This window comes from Bos indicus, chromosome 24, assembly GCF_029378745.1.
Source record: "Bos indicus isolate NIAB-ARS_2022 breed Sahiwal x Tharparkar chromosome 24, NIAB-ARS_B.indTharparkar_mat_pri_1.0, whole genome shotgun sequence".
NCBI lineage: Eukaryota > Metazoa > Chordata > Mammalia > Artiodactyla > Bovidae > Bos > Bos indicus.
In genome coordinates, this window is record NC_091783.1 from 26,394,131 (window position 1) to 26,415,525 (window position 21,395).

The 21,395-nt window shown below is 39.7% G+C and overlaps 1 protein-coding gene across 4 annotated transcripts in view; it reads left to right on the forward strand.

Moving 5' to 3' along the window:
- Positions 1–254: 254 nt before the first annotated feature.
- The window catches only part of DSC2 (desmocollin 2), a 38,379-nt gene continuing 17,238 nt past the window's right edge, over positions 255–21,395 (forward strand). Inside the window, exons 1-9 of one of the 4 annotated variants that reach the window (XM_070778773.1) lie at positions 255–765; positions 9,041–9,125; positions 10,291–10,490; positions 11,607–11,717; positions 13,104–13,259; positions 14,489–14,633; positions 15,836–16,002; positions 20,117–20,251; positions 20,827–21,012. In XM_070778773.1, the coding sequence (XP_070634874.1) occupies positions 697–765; positions 9,041–9,125; positions 10,291–10,490; positions 11,607–11,717; positions 13,104–13,259; positions 14,489–14,633; positions 15,836–16,002; positions 20,117–20,251; positions 20,827–21,012 (1,254 nt within the window). In that variant the 5' untranslated portion in view covers positions 255–696. Of the gene's footprint in view, positions 766–9,040; positions 9,126–10,290; positions 10,491–11,597; positions 11,718–13,103; positions 13,260–14,488; positions 14,634–15,835; positions 16,003–20,116; positions 20,252–20,826; positions 21,013–21,395 lie in introns of all 4 variants that reach the window. The other 3 variants (XM_019986939.2, XM_019986938.2, XM_019986936.2) reach the window with 3 other exon arrangements.

Consider the following 21,395-nt stretch of genomic DNA (forward strand, 5'->3'; position numbering starts at 1 on the left):
CAACCCAGGGATCGAACCCAAGTCTCCTGCATTGCAGGCGGATTCTTTACAGTTTGAGCCACCAGGGAAGCCCAGTCCCCCTGGGGCCAACCCTCTACTAGGTGGGCCTTAGGCAGCCGTGACACTAAAGTGCGACCTCTCCACCTCCCTCCCCGGCGGCCTCTGCGGGTCTGCAACTGACCACAGCTCGCGGGGCGGAGTCGGGCCGGGAGCGCGCACGGGTCCTCGCCCCCTTCCGCGGCCCGGCGCGCTTGGAGAGTGAGTCTTTGTACAGTCAGGGCTTCTGCTGGGCAGGGCCAGCTGTTAATCCTCCAGGCGGACACCGGGGCGTGGGGGGGAGATGGGGCATATAGGTGGCGTCCGCTGGTGAGAAACACCTAGCGCAGGTAAAAGGGTGGCGGCGAAAGGGAGTTCCCACCTGTTGAGTTCTTCCAGAAATGAAGACTTAAGAAAATACCTAGGAGGGGCCGATCGGTGTCTTTCGGACGCGCCTGGAAACCCCACCCTCTGTCAGAGGAAAAGCCTTTGGGCTGAGAGGCTGGAGCTTCAGAAAAACCGAGAAGAAAAGCAGCTCCTCCGCGCGCCAGGTCCTCGGCCTCGCACTCCTGCGCCCCGGCCGCGGCCCTTCGCCCCGCCGCGCCCTCCCTCCCCCGGCCTCCGGGTGCCTCGGCCGGCGACCTGCCCCGGAGTCCTCCCATGGCGCCAGCCCGAGCCCCAGGCTCCCCGAGCGGGGCCCTCTGCCGGCAACTCCTGCTGACCCTCGCGGTGAGTGGCCGCCTTGGACACTGGGCCCGGAGGGCGCACGGACAGATGTGGGAGAGAGGGCACCTTTAGGAGCAGAGATCTGTGGGTGGCGAGCCAGGCGGGGGCTCCTGGCGCCTGGGGCTGGCTGCAAAAGTGCAGCCGGTTGGGGTGGGGGAGGGCGGACAGAGGACGGCGACCTGGGCGCTGCGATCCCGTAGGGGACGAGGAGGAGGGTGTCTCCGGTAGCGGCTGCAAACGCCCATGCAAATCCGTGGCCCCTGGGTACGAGCCTCCGAGCGCCTCCAGCCCGCGCACCTCGAGGGGGAGGACAGTCCAGGCCGGCTCAGGGCCGGGTTCCGGTCACCGACCAGGCGAGCCGCTGGGCGGACGCGACCAAACCCGCCGATCCTGGGGTGAAAGAGAGGTCTAGGCGCCTTTTGGGGAATTTATCTTAGGCTGTGGGTGAAGGGGAGGGAAGCGCGGAGACCGGGCGGTCTGGACCCTCTGCGCGTGAAAATGGTAGACGGCTCCCAAATGGTCCTCAGTTAAGGTTTCTATTATGGGTCCGTACGTGAGGTTTCACTCCCTTTAAACTTTGGGGAAATGGTCGCCTCGGAGGCATCCGGATTCTTCCTCCCACCGCCCGCCCCTCCCCGCCCTCCAGCTCCAGTTTTTTTTCCACTTTATGAAACACAGTATCTACGAGCCCACCTCCCCAAAGCTCTGAGAGAAAGTAGGGGTGGCCTTATTTGGAAAGGACAACGCCACCACCCTCACCCCGCCACCCCCGGGCAAAAAAGCCCGGGCTCTCTTTGGGGGAGGGGGCTGCAGGCACGGAATCTAGAGCGGGGGAGCAGCCCCTGAGAGAGTGTGGGACCAGGGGTTCCCCAGATAGAGCTCCCGGGATACCCTGGAAGAAGAAAAGTCACAGAGACCAAGAGCAAGGGGGCTAAGCCTGTAGTGGCCTTTTCAAGCTGAGCCGCAGGCATTAGGGCTCCAGGCAAACCTGAAGGACACGGGGACGAAACTGGAGAACAGACAGTCGGGGAATTCCTTCTGGGACTGGTGGAACTGGCGGCGTGAAATATCCAGTTTTACTCTACCGCTGTCCTGTTTCACGGAATTCCTGAAATTTTTAATGAATGAAATTGTAGTCGTTGCTATCATCAGAATGGCTTTCCTTATGGACTTCAAACCTTAACTCATTTCCTGGGGCACATTAATAACACAAAGGGCCAGGTACACAGCAATTAACAGTTAACTGTCGAGGAAATCGAGAATGGAATATGTAAATAACTGTCATAAAATGTCTCGATTTTGATTAGATTCTCAGTAAAGTCGACTCCCCCATCCCCCCTTTTTTTGGACACTTCTTTCTGAACCATTGCCCTTGAAGGAAAAAAGCATGATTAGGTTCAGGCAATGAAATGCACAGGCCATAAATATTCCCAGGTGGCTCAGATGGTAAAGAATCTGCCTCCAATGCAGGAGACTCAGGTTTGATCCCTGGGTGGGGAGGATCCCCTGGAGATGGGAATGGCAACCCACTCCAGTATTCATGCCGGAAGAATTCCATGGGCAGAGGAGACTGGCAGGCTACAGTCCACCTGGTTGCAAAGAGTAGGACACAACTGAGCAACTAACACAGATATACTAACAGAAGTTTCTGTGTGTCTTCTCAGACTCTTTTTAGAAAAAGCAGATATAGGGAATAATCTAAAGTTGAATAATCGTCTTTCTTTGACCTTTCTTAGCTTCAAAGCTGCGTCAGCCAGAAGTGGGGTGACTCTGGCCGCACCCCTCATCCTGCTGCGTTTTTGCTGGTTGGGTTGGTGTGTCTTCAGCTCTTCTGAGGCTCCTGTGCACGTCTGCAGAGCCCTGCCAGCCTCAGATGGTTTTTGGTTGTGAGCCTCATGTGTGATAGACGTGTAGAGAAGAGAAGCATTACTGAATACAAATGGCTTGTGGGACATAATCTCTTCCTCCCCATGCACCCAAGTCATCCTTCACCATTCCATGAACCAGCTCCCAACTTCCTAGTCTTGCCTCACCTCACACATTTGCACTCCACGTCCACCTCAATGTACTTCCACTATGGCTCAGATGTAAAGAATCTGCCTGCAATGCAGGAGACCTGGGGTTGATCCCTGGGTGGAGAAGTTTCCCTGAAGGAGGGCATGGCAACCCACTCTAGTATTCTTGCCTGGAGAATCCTCATGAACAGAGGAGCCTGGTGGGCTACAGTCCAGGGGGTCTCAAAGAATCAGACATGACTGAGTAACTTTCTGCCTAAACACCTAATGAAGCTTCTCTAAGGTCGTCAGGGATCTCCACTGTTAAATTCAAGTCATTCCTTAATGCAATTTCATCTTGTGATTGGAGCCTTTATGAAAAAGCTAATCTACCAATAGATAAAGAGTTCTTATAAATCAAGTCCAGCATTAACATGAAAAACCATAAAGTAATAAAAATGTCTCAAAATATTTCGGCCTCACTCATAATAGGGAAAGATGAATTTTAAAACTACATTGAAATGTCATTTCTCATTTGGCAGATGTCCAAAAGTTTGAGAACAGGCTCTGTAGGCAAGAATGTGGAGAAGTAGCAGCTCTTAGATGGTTGGTGAATGTAACAAAAAATTACAACCTTATGATCTATATGGGTTGTAACAAATGTGAATAGAAACTGTTTTGTTTCTTCCTTTCCAATTTGTATGCACTTCCTTCTGTTGATATACCAAATGCTGCATTGTTTTAATTACTGAGACTTCGTAAAACCTTTCACTGTCAGCTAAAGCTAATATCCTTTCACTGCTTTTCTTTTTCATAATTTTTCTATTTTTAATTGTTTATTTTTTCCTTATGACCTCTTTAAAAACATAGCAATTATCCCTTCATTTTTTAAAACCCTTTTTATTTTGTATTGGGGTGTAGCTGACTGACAATGTTGTGATAGTTGCAGGAGAACAGTAAAAGGACTTAGTGATACATATACCTGTATCCATTCTTCCCCAAACTCCCCTCCCATCCAGGGGATGGTTCAATATTATCACATAATATTGAACAGAGTTCCCTGTGCTATTGAGTAGATCCTTGGTTATCCATTAAGCCTGAATTCTTTTTTTTTGGCTGCACTGGGTCTTCCTGCTGTGCATGGTGGGCTTTTGCTCTAGTTGTGGCAAGCAGGGGGCTGCTCTTCGTTGTCGTGAGTGGCCTTCTCATTGCAGTGGCTTCTCTTGTCGCTGGGCCCGGGCTTCGGTCATTGCAGCATGGCATGTGGAATTTTCCTGATCAGGGATCGAACCAGTATCTCCCTCATTGACAGCAGATTCTTATCTACTGTACCACCAGGGAAGTCTGGTTATCCATTTTAAATATAGCAGTGTGTACATGTCCATCCCAGACTCCCTAACTATCCTTCCCACCCAGTTTATGCAACCATAAATTTGTTCTCTTAAGTCTGTGAGTCTATTTCTGTTTTCGGAGTCAGTTCATTTGTATCATTTCTTTTTAGATTCTGTGTATAAGGGATGTCATACACTCTTTCTCCTGTCTGACTTAAGTTCCTTTGCTCATTATGACAATCTCTGGGTTTCCTTATGATCTTTTAAGTTAGCTTGTCTAGTTCTGGAAAAGAAGTACTGTTGGGATTTATTAGGTTCATAACCTTCATAATTTAACTTTGTGTAAATTGATATACTTACATTGTTGATTTTTTTTTCTATTCAAAATAATGATACATATTTATTTTTGTGCAAGTCTTCTTTTGTGTCCTTCAGAAATATTTTCAGATTTTTCTCACATAAACTTAAGTTTACTTTTTGGTATTCTAACTTTTTTTCTTTTACCACTTTTGAAAATGATTTCTTTTTTCCCAATATATTGCTTAACTGACTTTATGTGGATGAAGACTAATGATTTGTGTATTTTAGCAGTTATTTCTGCACCCTTACTAAAATTCTCTTACTGTTTTATGGTTAATTTGCTTGGGTTTTCCAGATAAATAGTCATATCAAATGCAAATAGTTATTTTTACTTTTACCTTCTTCTTTTCATTCATATATCTAATATACTTTAATGTAATGTTAGCTATAGGTGATGACCCTTGGGAAGTCCATCTTGTTTCTGAGTTTAGTGAGGCTATGTTAGGGCTTTTCTATTGGTGATGTGATTATAATGTAAAATAAAACTCATATTGAAATAGCACTTATCAATTCCTATTGGGGGCTCTTTTCTTTAAAAAAAAGTTTAAGAATGGTTATTGAATTTGGCCAAATGGTTTTCAGCAACCATGGTGCTGATCACATTCTAAGTCTACTTACTTAGTGGCTAGAACATCTGAATGACATGAGTGTGGCTCACAAGTCCATGCGAGGCTAGTTCACTTCTAGCTCATACCTACAGTGAAGGTTTTGCATTTGGGAGTCCAGATTAACATGAGTGGCTCTTCTCTTAGATCATAGGCAGGTCCATGTTTTGATTTTGCTCCCCTATTTGAGGCCAAAAAACCAAAATCTAATCTTTTCAGATTAGAAGTTTTTTCTGGTTACTCCTGTGTTCCATCTTAATCCTCAGTTTTTGCCTAGGACTTCCTTATAAGATGTTTTAGGATGGTTTAAAAACACGTATCCGTTATTTTTAATTTTGGCCTAGGGATTTGACTGAACACCCTAGGGCCCTTCTTGGCAAAGAAAATTGTTCCCCGAGTTCATTTGTCACACTGGTCAGAGTTACCTTATTCCAATAGAAAGTTGCTTATGTCATTTGTGTGTGTGTGTGTGTGTGTGTGTGCACGCGCTAAGTTGCTTCAGTCTGGTCCAACTCTATGCAACGCTATGGACTGTAGCCCACCAGGCTCCTCTGTCCATGAGATTCTCCAGGCAAGAATACTGGAGTATGTGGCCTTGTCCTCCTTCAGGGGACCTTCCCGACCCAGGGATTGGACCCACATCTCCCATGGTCCTGCTTTGCAGGCAAATTCTTTACAGCTGAGCTACCTGGAAAGCTTGCTTATGTCATTTATCTGCTTAAAACAAATTTTTGGTTTCTTATTATCTTTAGGAAAAAAAAGATCTATGAGTGTACTGTGTGAAGGCTGTTCAGACTCTCTCCCACACCTGCTTCTCTGAATCCATTTTCAGTTCCTCTCCCTCTTGTGCTATATACATCACCATGGCAAATGGCATTTTCAGGTCTGTGGCCTCTCTGGGTTTGGGCACATGCAGTTCCTGTGCTGGGAACATATAAGCTCTGCCTTCCTTGGATGTGACTAACATGTCTCCCCTCTTCACCTGTCCCTTAGAAGGGGCTGGCTCCCAGTGCTCTCCCAAAGCACCCTGAATTTCCCTGTCATAGCTTTTATCTTCCTTTATTGAAATTGTAAATGTCTTACCCTTGACTTGAATGTTTCATGAGAACCCTGTTTGCTGCTTGTGTCTGGAACATACTAGACATTCAATAAATATTTGCTGAATGAATGAGTGGATGTCCAGGACGCTGTTATCTGAGATGCTGTCTTAATTTGGCCATCCTCACCTTTTCCATCATTTTTACCTTAGTCCGAGTCACCACCCCTCCTCTCTTAGATTCCTCCCATTGGGTCTCCTTGCTTCCACTCTGGTCGTCTATTGTGTGTTCTCTGGTGGCTCAGAAAATAAAGAATCTGCCTTCAATGCGGAAGACATGTGTTCGATCCCTGGGTTGGGAAGGTCCCCTGGAGAAGGGAATGGCTACTCACTCCAGTATTCTTGCCTGGGGAATTTCATGGACAGAGCAGCCTGGCTATTGGTAAAGATGGTGAAGAATCACATGGCAAAGAATGCTAAAAATCATATGGCAAAAAATCCGCCTGCAATGCAGGAGATCCAGCTTTGATTCTTGGGTGGGAACGATCCCCTGGAGGAGGACATGGCAACCCACTCCAGTATTCTTGCCTGGAGAATTCCATGGACAGAGAAGCCTGGTGGGCTACAGTCCATGGGGTCACAAAGAGTTGGACACGACTGAGTGACTAACACTTTCACTTTTCCGTCTGTTTTCCCGTGGCCACCTGAATGAGTCTATGTAAATGCTCACAACGTGATGCCATAGTCTCTAAACATACGGTTGCTTCTCTTTGCCCTCAGAATAAAACTGTACTCGTCCCTGTGGTCCTTTAGACCCTATCTAATACGCCCACGACTGTCTTTTCAATATCGTCCTGTCACTCTTCCTGTTCTGTGTTTACTGCTGTTGTTTGTTGTTTGAGTTGCTCGGTTGGGTCTGACTCTGTGATCCCGTGGACTGTAGCCTGCCAACCTTCTCAGCCCATGGGATTTGGCAGCCAAGAATACTGGAATGGGTAGCCATTCCCTTCTCCAGGGGACCTTCCCAACCCAGGGATCGAACCCACGTTTCCTGCTTGGCAGGCAGATTCTTTACCACTGAGCCACCTGGGAAGCCTGTGTTTACAGCTACGGGCTCCTCTGTGTTCCTTTGACACACCAGGTGAAGTCGCCTCTCAGGGCCTTTGGCGCGGCTTTTGCTCCACTTGGAAGGCTCTCCCCTGGTTAGTGAATTGGTTTGCTTTCTTGTTTCATTCTGGTCTTTTCTTTTATCACCCTCTCTCCCTGTTTTACTTTTCTTGTAACACTTACTCATGGCGTTATGTGATCTTGGTGCATTTGTGTATTGACTTTTTGTCTTTCATTATAAAATAATCTCAGTGAAGTCAAGGAGTTTTCTTTGTTCACTGTGGTAGCCTTTGAACACTGCCTGGCACCCAGGCGGCAACCAAGAAACATGAGTTGAATGAATCAGTGGGTGTGTGCTTCCTGTCACCTTGAGCTGGGCTCTTCACATGTCCTACTCCTATTTGCTCTAGGCTAGGCAACCAGTGAGAATTCTTCTCATCTTTTTATTTCTCAATATTTTTATTTGAGTACAGTCCCTTGGTTATGTTCATTGCTCAGTTCCAATTGAAATGTAATCTCTGCCATGCTTAGTCCTTCATACACAAGTTAAATTGGATAATTAAATGGTCTTTAATGTGTTTTGGAGATAAAAATTTTCATTCCAATTTTGACGATTTTAATTTATGTTTATAGATTTGTAAATAACAATGTAAATGCTCGTTAGTTATTTTGCTTTTGGCCAAAAACCTTTGCAAAAATATAGGGAAAAAAAACTCTCAATCTTTCAGAAGCATCCTTTTATAGTTTCAGAGAGAACCGAATTTATTTTCAGTGGGCTCAGATACGTATTGTATTGGAACTCATTCACCATATATCACTAAATCATTTACATTTTTAAGTGAAATATTTTTAACACTGACTTTAATTTTCATTAATGAGAAGTTCAAAATAAGTTCATATTTCAAAGTCTTGTGCTTGTATGTGTGGGGTCACAGGTAAATAATTTTTAAATCATTCCATTGCAGTGAGTCGGAGAAGCAATGGCATCCCAATCCAGTACTCTTGCCTGGAAAATCCCATGGACGGAGGAGCCTGGTAGGCTGCAGTCCATGGGTCGCTAAGGGTCGGACACAACTGAGCGACTTCACTTTCACTTTTCACTTTCCTGCATTGGAGAAGGAAGTGGCAACCCACTCCAGTGTTCTTGCCTGGAGAATCCCAGGGATGGGGGAGCCTGGTGGGCTGCCATCTATGGGGTCGCACAGAGTCGGACACGACTGAAGCGACTTAGCAGCAGGAGCATGGCAGTGAGTCAGGGCTTGTCTTTAAAAGTGTTGGGCTTTTCTTTAGGATATTTTTGATTTGGTACCACATCTCATAGGCAGTTCACAGATAATTGAAATGATTTGCTGACTCATTAGATTTGTTTTTATTTTGTTATTTTTACATGTCTGTGCTGCCTTCCTAATAGTTTCCAGTGTTTTCCCACAAAAGGATGTCGTTACTGCTGCTACTTCCACTGCTGAGTCGCTTCAGTCATGTCCGACTCTGTGCGACCCCATAGATGGCAGCCCACCAGGCTACTCCATCCCTGGGATTCTCCAGGCAAGAATACTGGAGTGGGTTGCCATTTCCTTCTCCATTATTAACTCCATTTTCAGACTAGGAAACAAAGCCCAAGAGGATAAGGAATTCTCTGGGTTTACATGCCTTGTGAGGGAGGGAACCATGGCTCTCTATTGGTTTTATTCTTCTATGCAATTTTTTTTTCTGAATTCTTAATCCCATTATATGCTTGGTATTTTATTTTGATAATTTTATAAACAGATTTATAATTATACAAATGTGTGCAAACTGTGTACACATGAAAAGGCTCTTTTTCATGCATAATATTGATTTTTTTAGATCTTAACATTTGCCTGTGATGCCTGCAAAACAGTGACACTACATGTTCCTGCTAAACTAGATGCTGAAAAATTTATTGGTAGAGGTAAGAAACTGCCGAAGTATGCAATAAATCCTAATTTGCTGTGATCTTGTAAAATTAGTGTAATCTTTAGAAGAGTGACTGTATTGGAATTAATAGGTAAAACTAATACAATACATTGTAATACATTTTAATACATGTGGTGTCAATCCAGTGAATGAAATATTGTTCTTTATTGAAAGACATGATTATACAACATAAAATTGTTTTAATTTGATTAATGAAGTAATTACTAATATTTACATTAGAGGTAGGTTATGGTATGTGTCAAAACATGTCTTTGAAATTGAGAAATAGTATTGATACTATTTCTTGAGTTTAAAGGTGTTGTTTTTGGATTTTTATCCTAAACTATTTTGGCATCTTCCTGACATTTATTTCCACCTTTATTTTTTTAATGGGCTTCTCTGGTGGGGAAGAATGGTAAAGATGATGACGAATCATATGGCAAAAAAATGGTAAAAATCACATGGTAAAGAATCCACCTGCAATGCAGGAGATCTGGGGTTTGATTCTTGGGTGGGGATGATCCCTTGGAGGAAGAAATGGCAACCCATGCTGGTATTCTTGCCTGGAGAATTCCATGGACTTGAAGAGCCTGGTGGGCTGCAGTCCATGGGGTCGCAAAGAGTCAGACATGACTGAGTGACTAACATTTTCATTGCTTTTTTATCAATTAATTTTTTTCATATAACTCAAATGTATAACTAAAGATTGGATCAATGTAGAGACAGAATATGATGACTATTTAACAACAGATGCAAAGAGTTCAGTAATAATTTAATAACTTCCAGTTTTAATTTCTAGGTTCTATTTAACTTACTTTATGTGTTTTATTGTGTTGCTCTGTGGCTAGTTTCAGCTAATATAGAAAAACTTCTTTTGGTGTGAGTTTAATATTCAAACTGTGGAGTTTACATGTCTTTAAGAACAAATGTCTCTTTTTTTAAAAGGATGTGAAGTCGGTAAAAGACATGGTGGATATGTTTAATTAAGAACAACTTAATTAACCATGTAGTTTCATATGTCCTTTTAAAAAATGCAAAATTTACAAGTGTCAATGTAGTCAGAGTTTTTGATTGTTCCACCTCAAATGCATAGCTTACAGTTAAAATTACATATTGCTTTGATTTAGCTCACAAATGATTGCTCTGTGCATTTTCTACAGTTAACCTGAAGGAGTGCTTTAAATCTGCAACTCTCATTCACTCAAGTGACCCTGATTTCCAAATCTTAGAAGATGGCTCAGTCTATACAACACATGCCATTCTTTTGTCCTCAGAGAAGAGCTCTTTTACCATATTGCTCTCCAACACAGAGACCCAAGAAGAGAAGGAAATACTTGTCCTTTTAGAACATCAAACAAAGGTATGCCAAAGTATAAAAATGAAGTATAATGAATTGACTTCTTCAGGTGTAACTCACATGACCAGAGAAGATGTGAATCAGAAAAGATGGGGTTAGTTTAGCTTGAAGAAGAAGGAAAACCATGACTCAAGTTAACTGTTGAAATGGAAAAGAGTGGTTCAACCTAGGTTATCCCAGGTTATAATTTCCTTTTATTTGGGGCATAAAAGGAGAAGTTGGCATATGGGACAGAATGAGAACTTGAGATTAAACATGGAACAGTGTTTCTTGATCTTCACTGTGGAGTAGGTATCCAAAACAATAAACATTATTGCTTAAGATGTTCATATGTAATTTGGAGTATGTAGCTTTTAAAGATTCAGGAGCTCGTATGACATGTTAATGACTTACTGTGATGTCCTATTCGGGCAGCGGTACTAGGGTCATCATGTGGTTAATTATGCTCTGACACCTGAGGCCTTCAGAGATAGGTTTCATGTATCTTGGCATAATTTTTAATCTTAGAAAATGGAAGGGTATTTTAGGTTAAATTTCGGATCTCATGCACGCATTTGACTTTGTGACACCCAAGATCAAAATGACTTCTGTTCAGCCCCTGGCCATTACTCATGACGGCCGTCTGAGAGTTGTCCCCCTGTTTCTCTCCTCCTTCTGACACAGATCTCTCTGTTGGTCCCCTGGCTCTTCCTAGCTGCTGGTGAGTGGAAGATGCTTATGCTGAATTTAGAAGGGCACCTATCCACTTAACGTTCTTTGCATATCTCTTCTCCTGTGTTTCTGCATGGCAATGTGGCAACAGTAATTTTTTTTTTTTTTCCAGTTTTGCTTCTAGGCTTCAGATTCCATCTCTCTCTCTTCTATGTTCCCACCAAGTTATTTTCTCAAGAGGATTGCTGAGATAACAGTTAGGGCAGGGCTTTCTTCTTCTTCTTTTTTTTTTAGTGGTATTGACATTTTGTTTAGTTTTCAAGCACTACCGTGGTCCTACGCCTCCCCAGCTAATCCTCATGAGATAATGAGAGAAGAAAGATGTATCACTTTTCAGGTTTAAAAATAAAGTAGCTGTTGACTTGATTATTTGTTGTTGTTGTTGTTTTCTAAATTGAGGTACTAAAGAAAAGGCATTCTCAGGAAAAAGTTTTGAGACGTGCCAAGAGAAGATGGGCTCCTATTCCTTGCTCAGTGCCTGAGAATTCCTTGGGTCCATTCCCACTTTTTCTTCAACAGGTACAATTTACTTTCTTTTCACTGTGAGAGTCTATGGTTTCCATCTCTTTTAAAAATTTGGACAATAAGTATGCAATTATTTTTTAAAATGTGTATATATGAATATATAAGTGAATGAGTGTGTCTATCATATGCTTCAATATATGGTATAAATACATCTCTCTATACCTGCCTAAACTTTTTTGCAGTTGTAGTCATGCAAAAGCCATTTATAAAGCTGTGAAGCCCATCTAGCACTCTCAAACACGTGCTTCTTCAGTGGATTTTCATATCTTCAAGTGTATCTCAGAGCCTGGACGTAGTCTAGAAAACCCGCAAACATCTTCCATAATAAAGGATGAAATTGTCGATAAAAAGTCAAATGCCATGAAAGGGAAAGATGGTACACCTTTCCATGGTTTCTTTTCGAGTTCACTGTTTAAATCACACTGGGTCCACATTTTCTCTTTCTCTTTTAACTTTCAGTGGGAACCTCAGCAAATCTTTGTGCCTCTCTCCACTATCAGTGGTCACTACCATTCAGTCTAGCTCTTAGGTTTCTTTTCCACCAATTCTTTAATCGGTGAGAGAGATACCTTATTTAGAGCCCACCAATAAATACAGTGCAACCGAGAGAAGAGCATTTTAAAGTTGGGAAAAAATTTTTTTGAAAATAATTGTTAGTCATTCTGATAGGTAGTCAGGATCCTACTAAGAGGATGAAAATACTTTGGAAAAAAATGTTTTTTGATGTAGGATCTTAGTTCTCTGACCAGGGATGGAACACGTGCCCCCTGCATTTGAAGGCAAAGTCTTGACCATCGGACCACTGGGGAAATCCCAGAGAAAATTTTCTTTTTGAATCAAATATCAAAGTAGCACATTCACCAAGATATTTTCACTCTTTTTCATCCTGTTCAACCCCTATAATAAAGACAATGCTGAGAAATGAAAACTAATTAAGGAAATCACTTTCCAGATGTTTGCCCTGCAGATAGTATACGTTAAATCCAGTGTCTCAAATATTACATTAGATAAAATAAAACTTCAGGTGTTAAAACAATTGATAAAAGGATAACTTTTCATGCTCAGAATACTTTGTTTTCTAAGACAAGAAAAGTCCAGAATGCTTGATCCATGTAGGTACCTGTAGCCTTTGAAAGTATTCGTTAGTTATTCTGGAAAACTAAGGTGCTACTTCATTATTTTCCTCATGCCTTGCTCTTGAATTTCTCAGTTATTAGGCTTCCTTTTCCTATTGCTGTCTTTTATTCATATATAGTAATAAATTAAAGGGGGTAATTACTTATTGTAATGAAAATATCAATGTGATTGCGTAAATATGTAGATGAAAGTTTTGCTGAAATACAAAATTTGTCTTTTATGTATATATTGTCTACTTTCTAGATTCAATCTGATACAGCCCAAAACTACACTATTTACTATTCCATAAGTGGGCCTGGAGTTGACAAAGAACCTCGCAATTTATTTTATGTAGAGAGAGATACTGGAAACCTGTTTTGTACTGCTTCTATAGATCGTGAAACATATCCATTATTTGAGGTAACGTTTACATATTGTGTTAGTAACATTAAGCTTGGCTATATTGCCTCTCTTCCTCAATTCAATTACTCTTTTCTGTCTCCTGAATTTCTCATCTGTGCTCTGGTAGTATTGTATGGACCTGATAGTTGCCTGGAAGCAAAAAGAATTTTATAAAATAAATAGTCTTCAGTTTTATTAAATTGTTCTGGGAATTACGGTTTTACTATTTCTGTTTTCAAAAGAAAAAAGAGCACCACTTTGAAAGTAGTTATTTATTTGGCAGAAAAGATCTGTGAACCTCTTTATGGTACTGAGAGTGATGCCATAGGAGATAAGTCAAGCTCTGAAGTTAAGCCTCAGAACCTTTGCAATGAGAGACAATTAATTTGTGAGCGAGTAAGGAGCGTGGACAGTGCTTAACTAGGATAACAAGGCATTTCATCATCTAGGCAACCTCCCATTGTGGGATGACTGTTACTATGTAAGAATTTAACCTAATGTTGTATTGAATTTCCCACAGGAACTGGTCATTTTGCCTAACTCAACTTTAGTTATATGTTTTTGGATGAATTAATTCTTTAGTTTTAAAATTACTACAACATGGCCTTCTAAGTACCTGTGATGGTCTGTTCTTTCTATGACAGCTGTTAGGAGATAATATGGAATTTAAATTGATATTGTATGATCAAAAGAATCAATTGCATTCTAGACACAATGTATGGCCATTTGGTCCATTTCTGACTCCCCTTTTTAAATTAAACAATTATTATGAAGACAGTTATCTAAATATAGCCATCAATATGGCTAAAATTCTAATTAGAAAATAAAATAGTATCTCAGTTGACTGCACCTGGGGAGTTTGGAATCCTAAGAATTCAGTTATAAAAGATCCAGAGAATTGTATTTAAAATACATGCACTTGAAACTTTCAAGCAAAACAAAATAGTTCTCAGGATCCTTTCAAGAAAATAATAATAATAACCATTATACTCATGAACAACAATACAGAATGGTGAGGAAACTGAATTTATCTATGTTATTATATTAGCTATATTATAAAATGCTATAGTACACCATGAAATTAGCCATCTCTTGTGGCATTAAGATTATGCTCACATTCAAAAGTAGTAACAAATGGTAAAACCCACACTGTGATGCTCAACAGTCTCCAAATGAAAGGCAAAGCATAAGCAAGTTTGAACCATAATTTATTTTCGCTTTTTTTTTCAATGTTACTCTCTTCACAGCTAGTTGCCTTCGCAACAACTCCGGATGGATATACTCCAGAATATCCATTGACCTTGGTCATCAGAATTGAGGATGAAAATGATAACGCCCCAATTTTTACAGAAACAAGTTACAGTTTTGAAGTTTTTGAAAACAGCAAAGTTGGTGAGTCCCCACCTTGGCAATGCACGGCAACTTAGTGTTTCCGTTCATGAGTTGACTTTCATTCTGGCCACTGGGAGGTAGCATAGCCTGCTGCCAAGAGCAAGGGACTTGCCAGACGGGTGGCTCTGGGAGGCATTTTACTCTGCCTTTTGCTAGCTGTGTGCTGTGACCTTGGGCAAGTTTCCTATCTTGACAAGCTTTGGTTTCTTCATCTGTAACATGAGATATTAACACACAAGGTTAAGTGAAGTGCAGTATACCTTGAATGCCAAGCACAGTGCCTCAATGTTATTTTGCCTTTCTGTGTGAGATAAATACTTTGAAGAGGCCATATTTTCTAAATATTCTAAGAATATTTTTTTTCTGAAAAGAAGTTATTGAGCAGTAGAAGTCTTAGCCTTGAAGAGACCTGCTGATATTCTATAGTGATTAAATGATAGACTGTATTCTGGGCATCACTGGGCTTCTCAGGTGACCCTAGTGGTAAAGAACCTGCCTACTAAGGCAGGAGATGTAAGATATGTGAGTTCAATCCCTGTACCGGGAAGATCCCCTGGAGAAGGGCATGGCAACCCACTCCAGTATTCTTTTTTTTTTTCCACTCCAGTATTCTGGCCTAGAGAATCCCATGGACAGGGGAGCCAGCTGGGCTGTAGCCCATAGGTCGCAAGAGTTGTACATGACTGATGTGACTTAGCCTGCATGCACACATGCATTCTGGGCATTGTTAAAAAGGTCTTGGAGAATAAATTTTCTTAATCTCTTGAAAAATGGACCATTTCAACTAGGAGTTAGAATTAGATTTTTAGTCTTCCTCTAGAAAGATCTAAGTAAGCTAAGAATTTTCAGAGCAAAACTGACCCATATGATCAATTTAAGTGCAGGCTTATAAATAGAAAAAGCTTAAAGAATAATTGGAATTCTTTAGTTAAGAAATACTAAGGCCATGGGGGGATATTATCAACATTTATAAAATTATACAGTAAACGTAGTAAATATGGATATGGTCACCAAATTTCAAAATGTTGGAACATTGGGATATTTAAAAAGAAGTGATACTTTATATGGAATCCTGAAAATGTACAAATGCTATTCTTATTATTAATTTTGTCGTGTGAAACTTTTTTGTGATAGATAGGAGTCAAAGGGAAAGTTGAAACTGTAAAGGTTTTGGAAAGTAAAGAGGATTTTTGTGTATGTAGGTACTACCGTGGGACAGGTTTGTGCAACAGACCAAGATGAGCCTGACACACTCCACACGCGTCTGAAGTACTCCATCATTGAGCAGTTTCCAGCATTACCCACCCTCTTTTCTATGCATCCAACTACAGGCGTGATCACCACATCGTCATCTAAGCTAGACAGAGAGGTAACAAATATTAACAAATAAAACCTGATTTGTTATTGTTCAGTCACTTAGTCGTGTTCAACTCTGCGATCCCATGGAGTGCAGCATGCCAACGCCAGGCTTCCCTGTCCTTCACCACCTCCTGGAGCTTGCTCAAACTCATGTCCATTGAGTCAGTGATGCCATCCAACTGTCTCATCCATCCTCTGTCGTCCCCTTCTCGTCCTGCCCTCAATCTTTCTCAGCATCAGGGTCTTTTCTAATGAGTTGGCTCTTTTGGTAGTACCTATGTTTCTCTGTATTATCACCTGCAGATAAGCTTTTGAAAAGCATATTGTGAATCTAACAAAAATTATTTTAGGTAGGTTGATGGAGGTCATTAATCTTGCAGCATGCTGATTTTGAACTGCTAATTCATTCTCTCCTGAATTATATGATTTATAAAATCAAATTTCCTAATATAAACATATTTGTAGTTGGAAAAAAATAAGAAATGTTGTAATTGTACAGTAAAACTTGGAATTTGTGGAAGTTTCTTATCTACAGATAACAATGCTTCTCTTTCTATCTGTGTAACTTCATTAGCAATCTCATCTACATTTTCCCCTTACATAGATTAAATGAAAGTTTATCTCTTGCTGATCTCTGATTCAACATTTTCAGTTGACTGACAGGAATTCTTATTTGAACATTTCACAGCTACCTAAGATGCAGGATATCTAGAATTCTTCTTTCCTTCTGAACATGCTCTCTTTCCCATGCTTTTAGTTAACATGACATTAGAATATTCTTTTCCTTTAGTGATTTTTCTATTTTCACCTTGGCTTTGTGTTCTCAAAATTGTATTTGATGTCTCCTCTTCCAAGTCAAATTACTTTCCAAAGCATGTTGATATTAGCTCCACAATGATCTTATATTCACATCTATCCATTGTCCCTGCAGCTATCCTAGTTTAGTAATTACTCATTTTGTTATTCAACTGTTACTCAACTGTTAGCATTTATTTATTTGAATTCTTATAGTACTTATCTGGCCTACTTCCTACATTTATAATCCTTAATTTTAAAATATAGTAATATGTGTTTGTCAGGTTTCTCTTTGATTCCTAAAACTCTGTATTAATTTCATTTCCTCTCCCATGGATTAAGGAAGTGGTTTGCAAGTTTTCTGGTCTCAGGAGCTCTTTACAGTCTTAAATTTTATTGACAATTCCAGGCTTTTGTTTATGTGGCTTATATTTATCACTGTTTAATCCAAAAATGTTTAAAACTGATAGAAGTTAAAAAATATATATTTACTTACCCATTTAAGATATTACATGTTAATATAAATAATATTTTTATAAAAATAACTACATTTCCAAAACAAACAATTGAATGAGGAGTAGCATTATTATACATTTTCCAAATCTGTTTAATACCTGACTTAATGTAAGAGTGATTAGTTTTCATATATCCTGCATTCAGTCTGCTATATCGTTTTAGTCAAGGTATATAAAGAAAATCCAAGATGACCTGAAGTTAGAATAGAAAGGAGTGTTTTAATAGTAATTCCAGATCATTGTGGATAGTCTTCTTTGATATACTACACCAAAGCTTGACAGGTGGTAGGTTCGTAAATGTTTTTTGCAGTGTGCACTCTTAAGAAGCCTTGTCTGTGAACTTTCATACTTTGTCACATCAGGATCCACTGTCTTGTACTAAAAGTGACTAGTTTATTTACCACGTGAGGTCTTGTAACATCATGCACTGGTCATATGGGAAGTACTGGCTCACCGAGTTATGCAGATCCTCCAAATATTGACACATTTAATTAAACAATATTAAAACAATCTCCTACTCATCTCCATTAATACCACAGTAGTTCATAAAAGTTTTCTAGAATCCTTATTTTTGCTTGAAAGCTCCAGTCGATCATTTGCATCAGATAGCCTTTTCTTTAAGTGACAGATTTGCCTTATGTACGTCAAAATGTCTTCCAGATCCCAAATTGAATAACCTTAGGTGTCTTTTATGTAAAAACAGCTTAGCTTCTAAATCAAACAATCCTGAAAGTACTTTTCCTTGGAAGAAAATCATATAATATTATGCAGAAGGGCTTTTATATATACCTCCCATTTTTTCATGTGGACTGAAGGCTGAGATTTAATAACAGTGGTTAAAATTGATCATTTTTACTGCATTTGCAAGGACATTCCTAAGTAAAATTTCAATTTTTAAATTCAATTTTATTATTTTAATTCTATTATTTTAATTTTTATTTTTAATTCATTTTTACTGTTTATAATTTATACATTCTTAAAATGAGTCTGTGCCAGTGAAGGGGCTTCCTGGGTGGCTCAGGGGTGAAGAATCCATCTGTAATGCAGAGTGGGTTCAATCCCTGGGTCAGGAAGATTGCCTGGAGTAGGAACTGGCAACCCACTCCAGAGTTCATGCCTGGAGAATCCCATGGACAGAGGAGCCTGGTGGGCTATGGTCCCTAGGGTCACAAGAGTCAGACACTGAATCGACTGGGCAAGCATGCATGCATGCACGTGCCAGTGAAGAATGGGGTATCATTTGCTAAATGAATGGATTGCTGTCACAGGTCTACAGATTATAGAGATTCTTCATGGAATTTGGATGCTCAGGAAGAGCAGGTTATAAACCAAATTTTCTTTTATCGTCGAGTCTTAAATAGATTATTCTGATAAAACACTTGAGAACATTTGACTAATGAAGGAGTCTTAGAGTTCTTTTACCCAAGAAAGCTCTGGACTCACGTTCTGATCCCAGGTTTCTGATTTTTTTTTCTGTTGGCCTTCCACGATTTAATCTCTTTAAGCATCAGAACTTTTCTTCCATCTGAAGATAATGATAGGTTGATATTTAAGTCCCAACCTTCATTTCTGTCTTTGTGTTATCTGCCAGTTGATCATTCCCAATAAATCATAGTTTGCTACAAATAGAATCCATATTTCCTCCTAGAAGTATACTAGTCTGAGCTTTTAAAAATTTTGAATAAAAGAAGACCATTAATTGTTTCAACTCTACATATGTGATTGATTATGAGAGAGGAGTAAATCAGGAAAAATCAGAAGTGTAACAACTATAGCCATTGAGAGAAATATTATTAATAGTTTTATTTTAGGTAATATTGAGTCCAGTGCATGAGGACTAGAAAGTTTAAGAAGTCTAAAGGAAGGAAAGGGCTTCCCTGATAGCTCAGTTGGTAAAGAATCTGCCTGCGATGCAGGAGACCCCGGTTCAATTTGGTTTTTTAAGAGAATGGCAACTATTCTAGATGGAAGGTTAGGAAGTATTTTATATATTTTTTGTCTTATAAAAGGTCAATTACTTAGCAAAGATGTTATTATTATCATTTTACAGAAGAGGAAAACTAAGGGAAAAGACTTTCCCAACTGCCAAAGATTACATTTGCTGTTTTTGAACTTGGGAATAGAACCCAAGCTTCCTAATGTTCAGTCTAGGTGGCATTATTATTAGAGATGCTGTTAATCCTTCAATATCTCAATACTTGTGACAGATGAGACCATTATCTGTGTATCTCAAGAAAGACTCATCACTTAAACTAGTGATGAGTCTGCAATCTCTAAAGAATGGAAAATCCTTAAAAAAAAGACACTATTTTCCATGAAGAGAAAAAAGAAAATTTTACAAAGCCCCAGAACTTTCTTCTTATGCTAATTTAATGATCTTTTAATAAATGTCAAGTAAATATTTAAAATCCACCACTTTTACAAGAGGATATGTTATTGCTTTATTATAAGACTGGTATAGAGTCACTGTTAATGTATTTTTGAATGTAAGAATGTACTTTGAATAGGAGATAAAGATTTTGATTAATTACTAGGCAATTTTAAGTGGCTATGACAATATTTTTTCTTTCTGTTAAGTAATGCAGAAACCAACTTGATTCTATGAGTAGCACTTTAAATTTGAGAAACTATTATATTTGCATAAATTAATTGAAAATTAGTATGTGGAAATTATTCCTCTGCCAGTATATGAAAACTATAAAGTCTAATAGTGTACTTCTTAAATTTTCAATGCAGGGAAAATTATAGAATAAGTTATGATTTCATTTATAATGTTACTTTCACTCAGTAATTAAATTCTTACTTTCTTTCCAGCTAATTGATAAATACCAGCTGAAAATTAAAGTGCAAGACATGGATGGTCAGTATTTTGGTTTGCAGACAACTGCAATTTGCATCATTAATATTGAAGATGTGAATGACAACTTGCCAACATTCACCCGTTCTTCTGTAAGTGTGTGATTTTAATATAAGAAAATGTAAAAGGCAGAGTTAATTGCTAAATATGCACATCTCCCTTCATGCCCCATGATTTCAAATGAAGTATTCCCAGCCATATCTAAGTAGTTTGGACTTAGGGTTTAAAATCACGTAAATATAGTTTTGGGCTTCCCTGAAAGCTCAGTTGGTAAAGAATCCGCCTGCAATGCAGGAGACCCCAGTTTGATTCCTGGGTCGGGAAGATCCCCTGGAGAAGGGATGGGCTACCCACTCTAGTACTCTTGGGCTTTCCTTGTGGCTCAGCTGGTAAAGAATCCGCCTGTAATGCAGGAGGCCTGGATTTGATCCGTGGGTTGGGAAGATCCCCTGGAGAAGGGAAAGGTTACCCACTCCACTCCACTCAAGGCCAGGACGGTATATATAGTCCATGGGGTCACAAAGAGTCCAACACGACTGAGCAACTTTCACTTACACTTTTCAAACATAATTTTTGGAAATTAGAAGAGCCAGGCTTACTTTACATGATGTTCTGCTTTTGTGAGAGTTACTAATTAAACTTCTTTTGTCATTTTTTGTTATTTTAGTATGTGGCATCAGTGGAGGAGAATAGAATTGATGTGGAAATCTTACGTGTTGCCGTTCGGGATAAGGACTTAATTAATACTGCTAATTGGAGGGCCAATTATACCATTTTAAAGGGTAATGAAGATGGAAATTTTAAAATTGTAACAGATTCCCAAACCAATGAAGGAGTTCTGTGTGTGGTTAAGGTAAGAATAAATCAGTAGATTAGTTATTTGCAGCTTATAATATGAAAGATTAGTATACTAGAGCTTGATGAAAAGAAAGGAATTCTAGTAAATGTAGATCTAAAATAGACAGTTAAGTAAATGTAAATGCTGTGTTCTTCATGTATATAGTGGGATGATTGTACTCATTTTGGGGAACATTTTGAAAAGATATGATAGTTTAGAATTATTATATATATGTATGTTCAATTAATAAGATATAGTACCCACTTTGTAACGAGTATCTCTGGGTTTTTTTTTTTTTTTTTTTTCCTTTTTTTGTTTTAACCAGTTATCTCTTAACAATTAAAAAGCCAGCACAGTTTTGGCAACAGTGAGACACTGCCAGGCTTTCCTAGTCCATT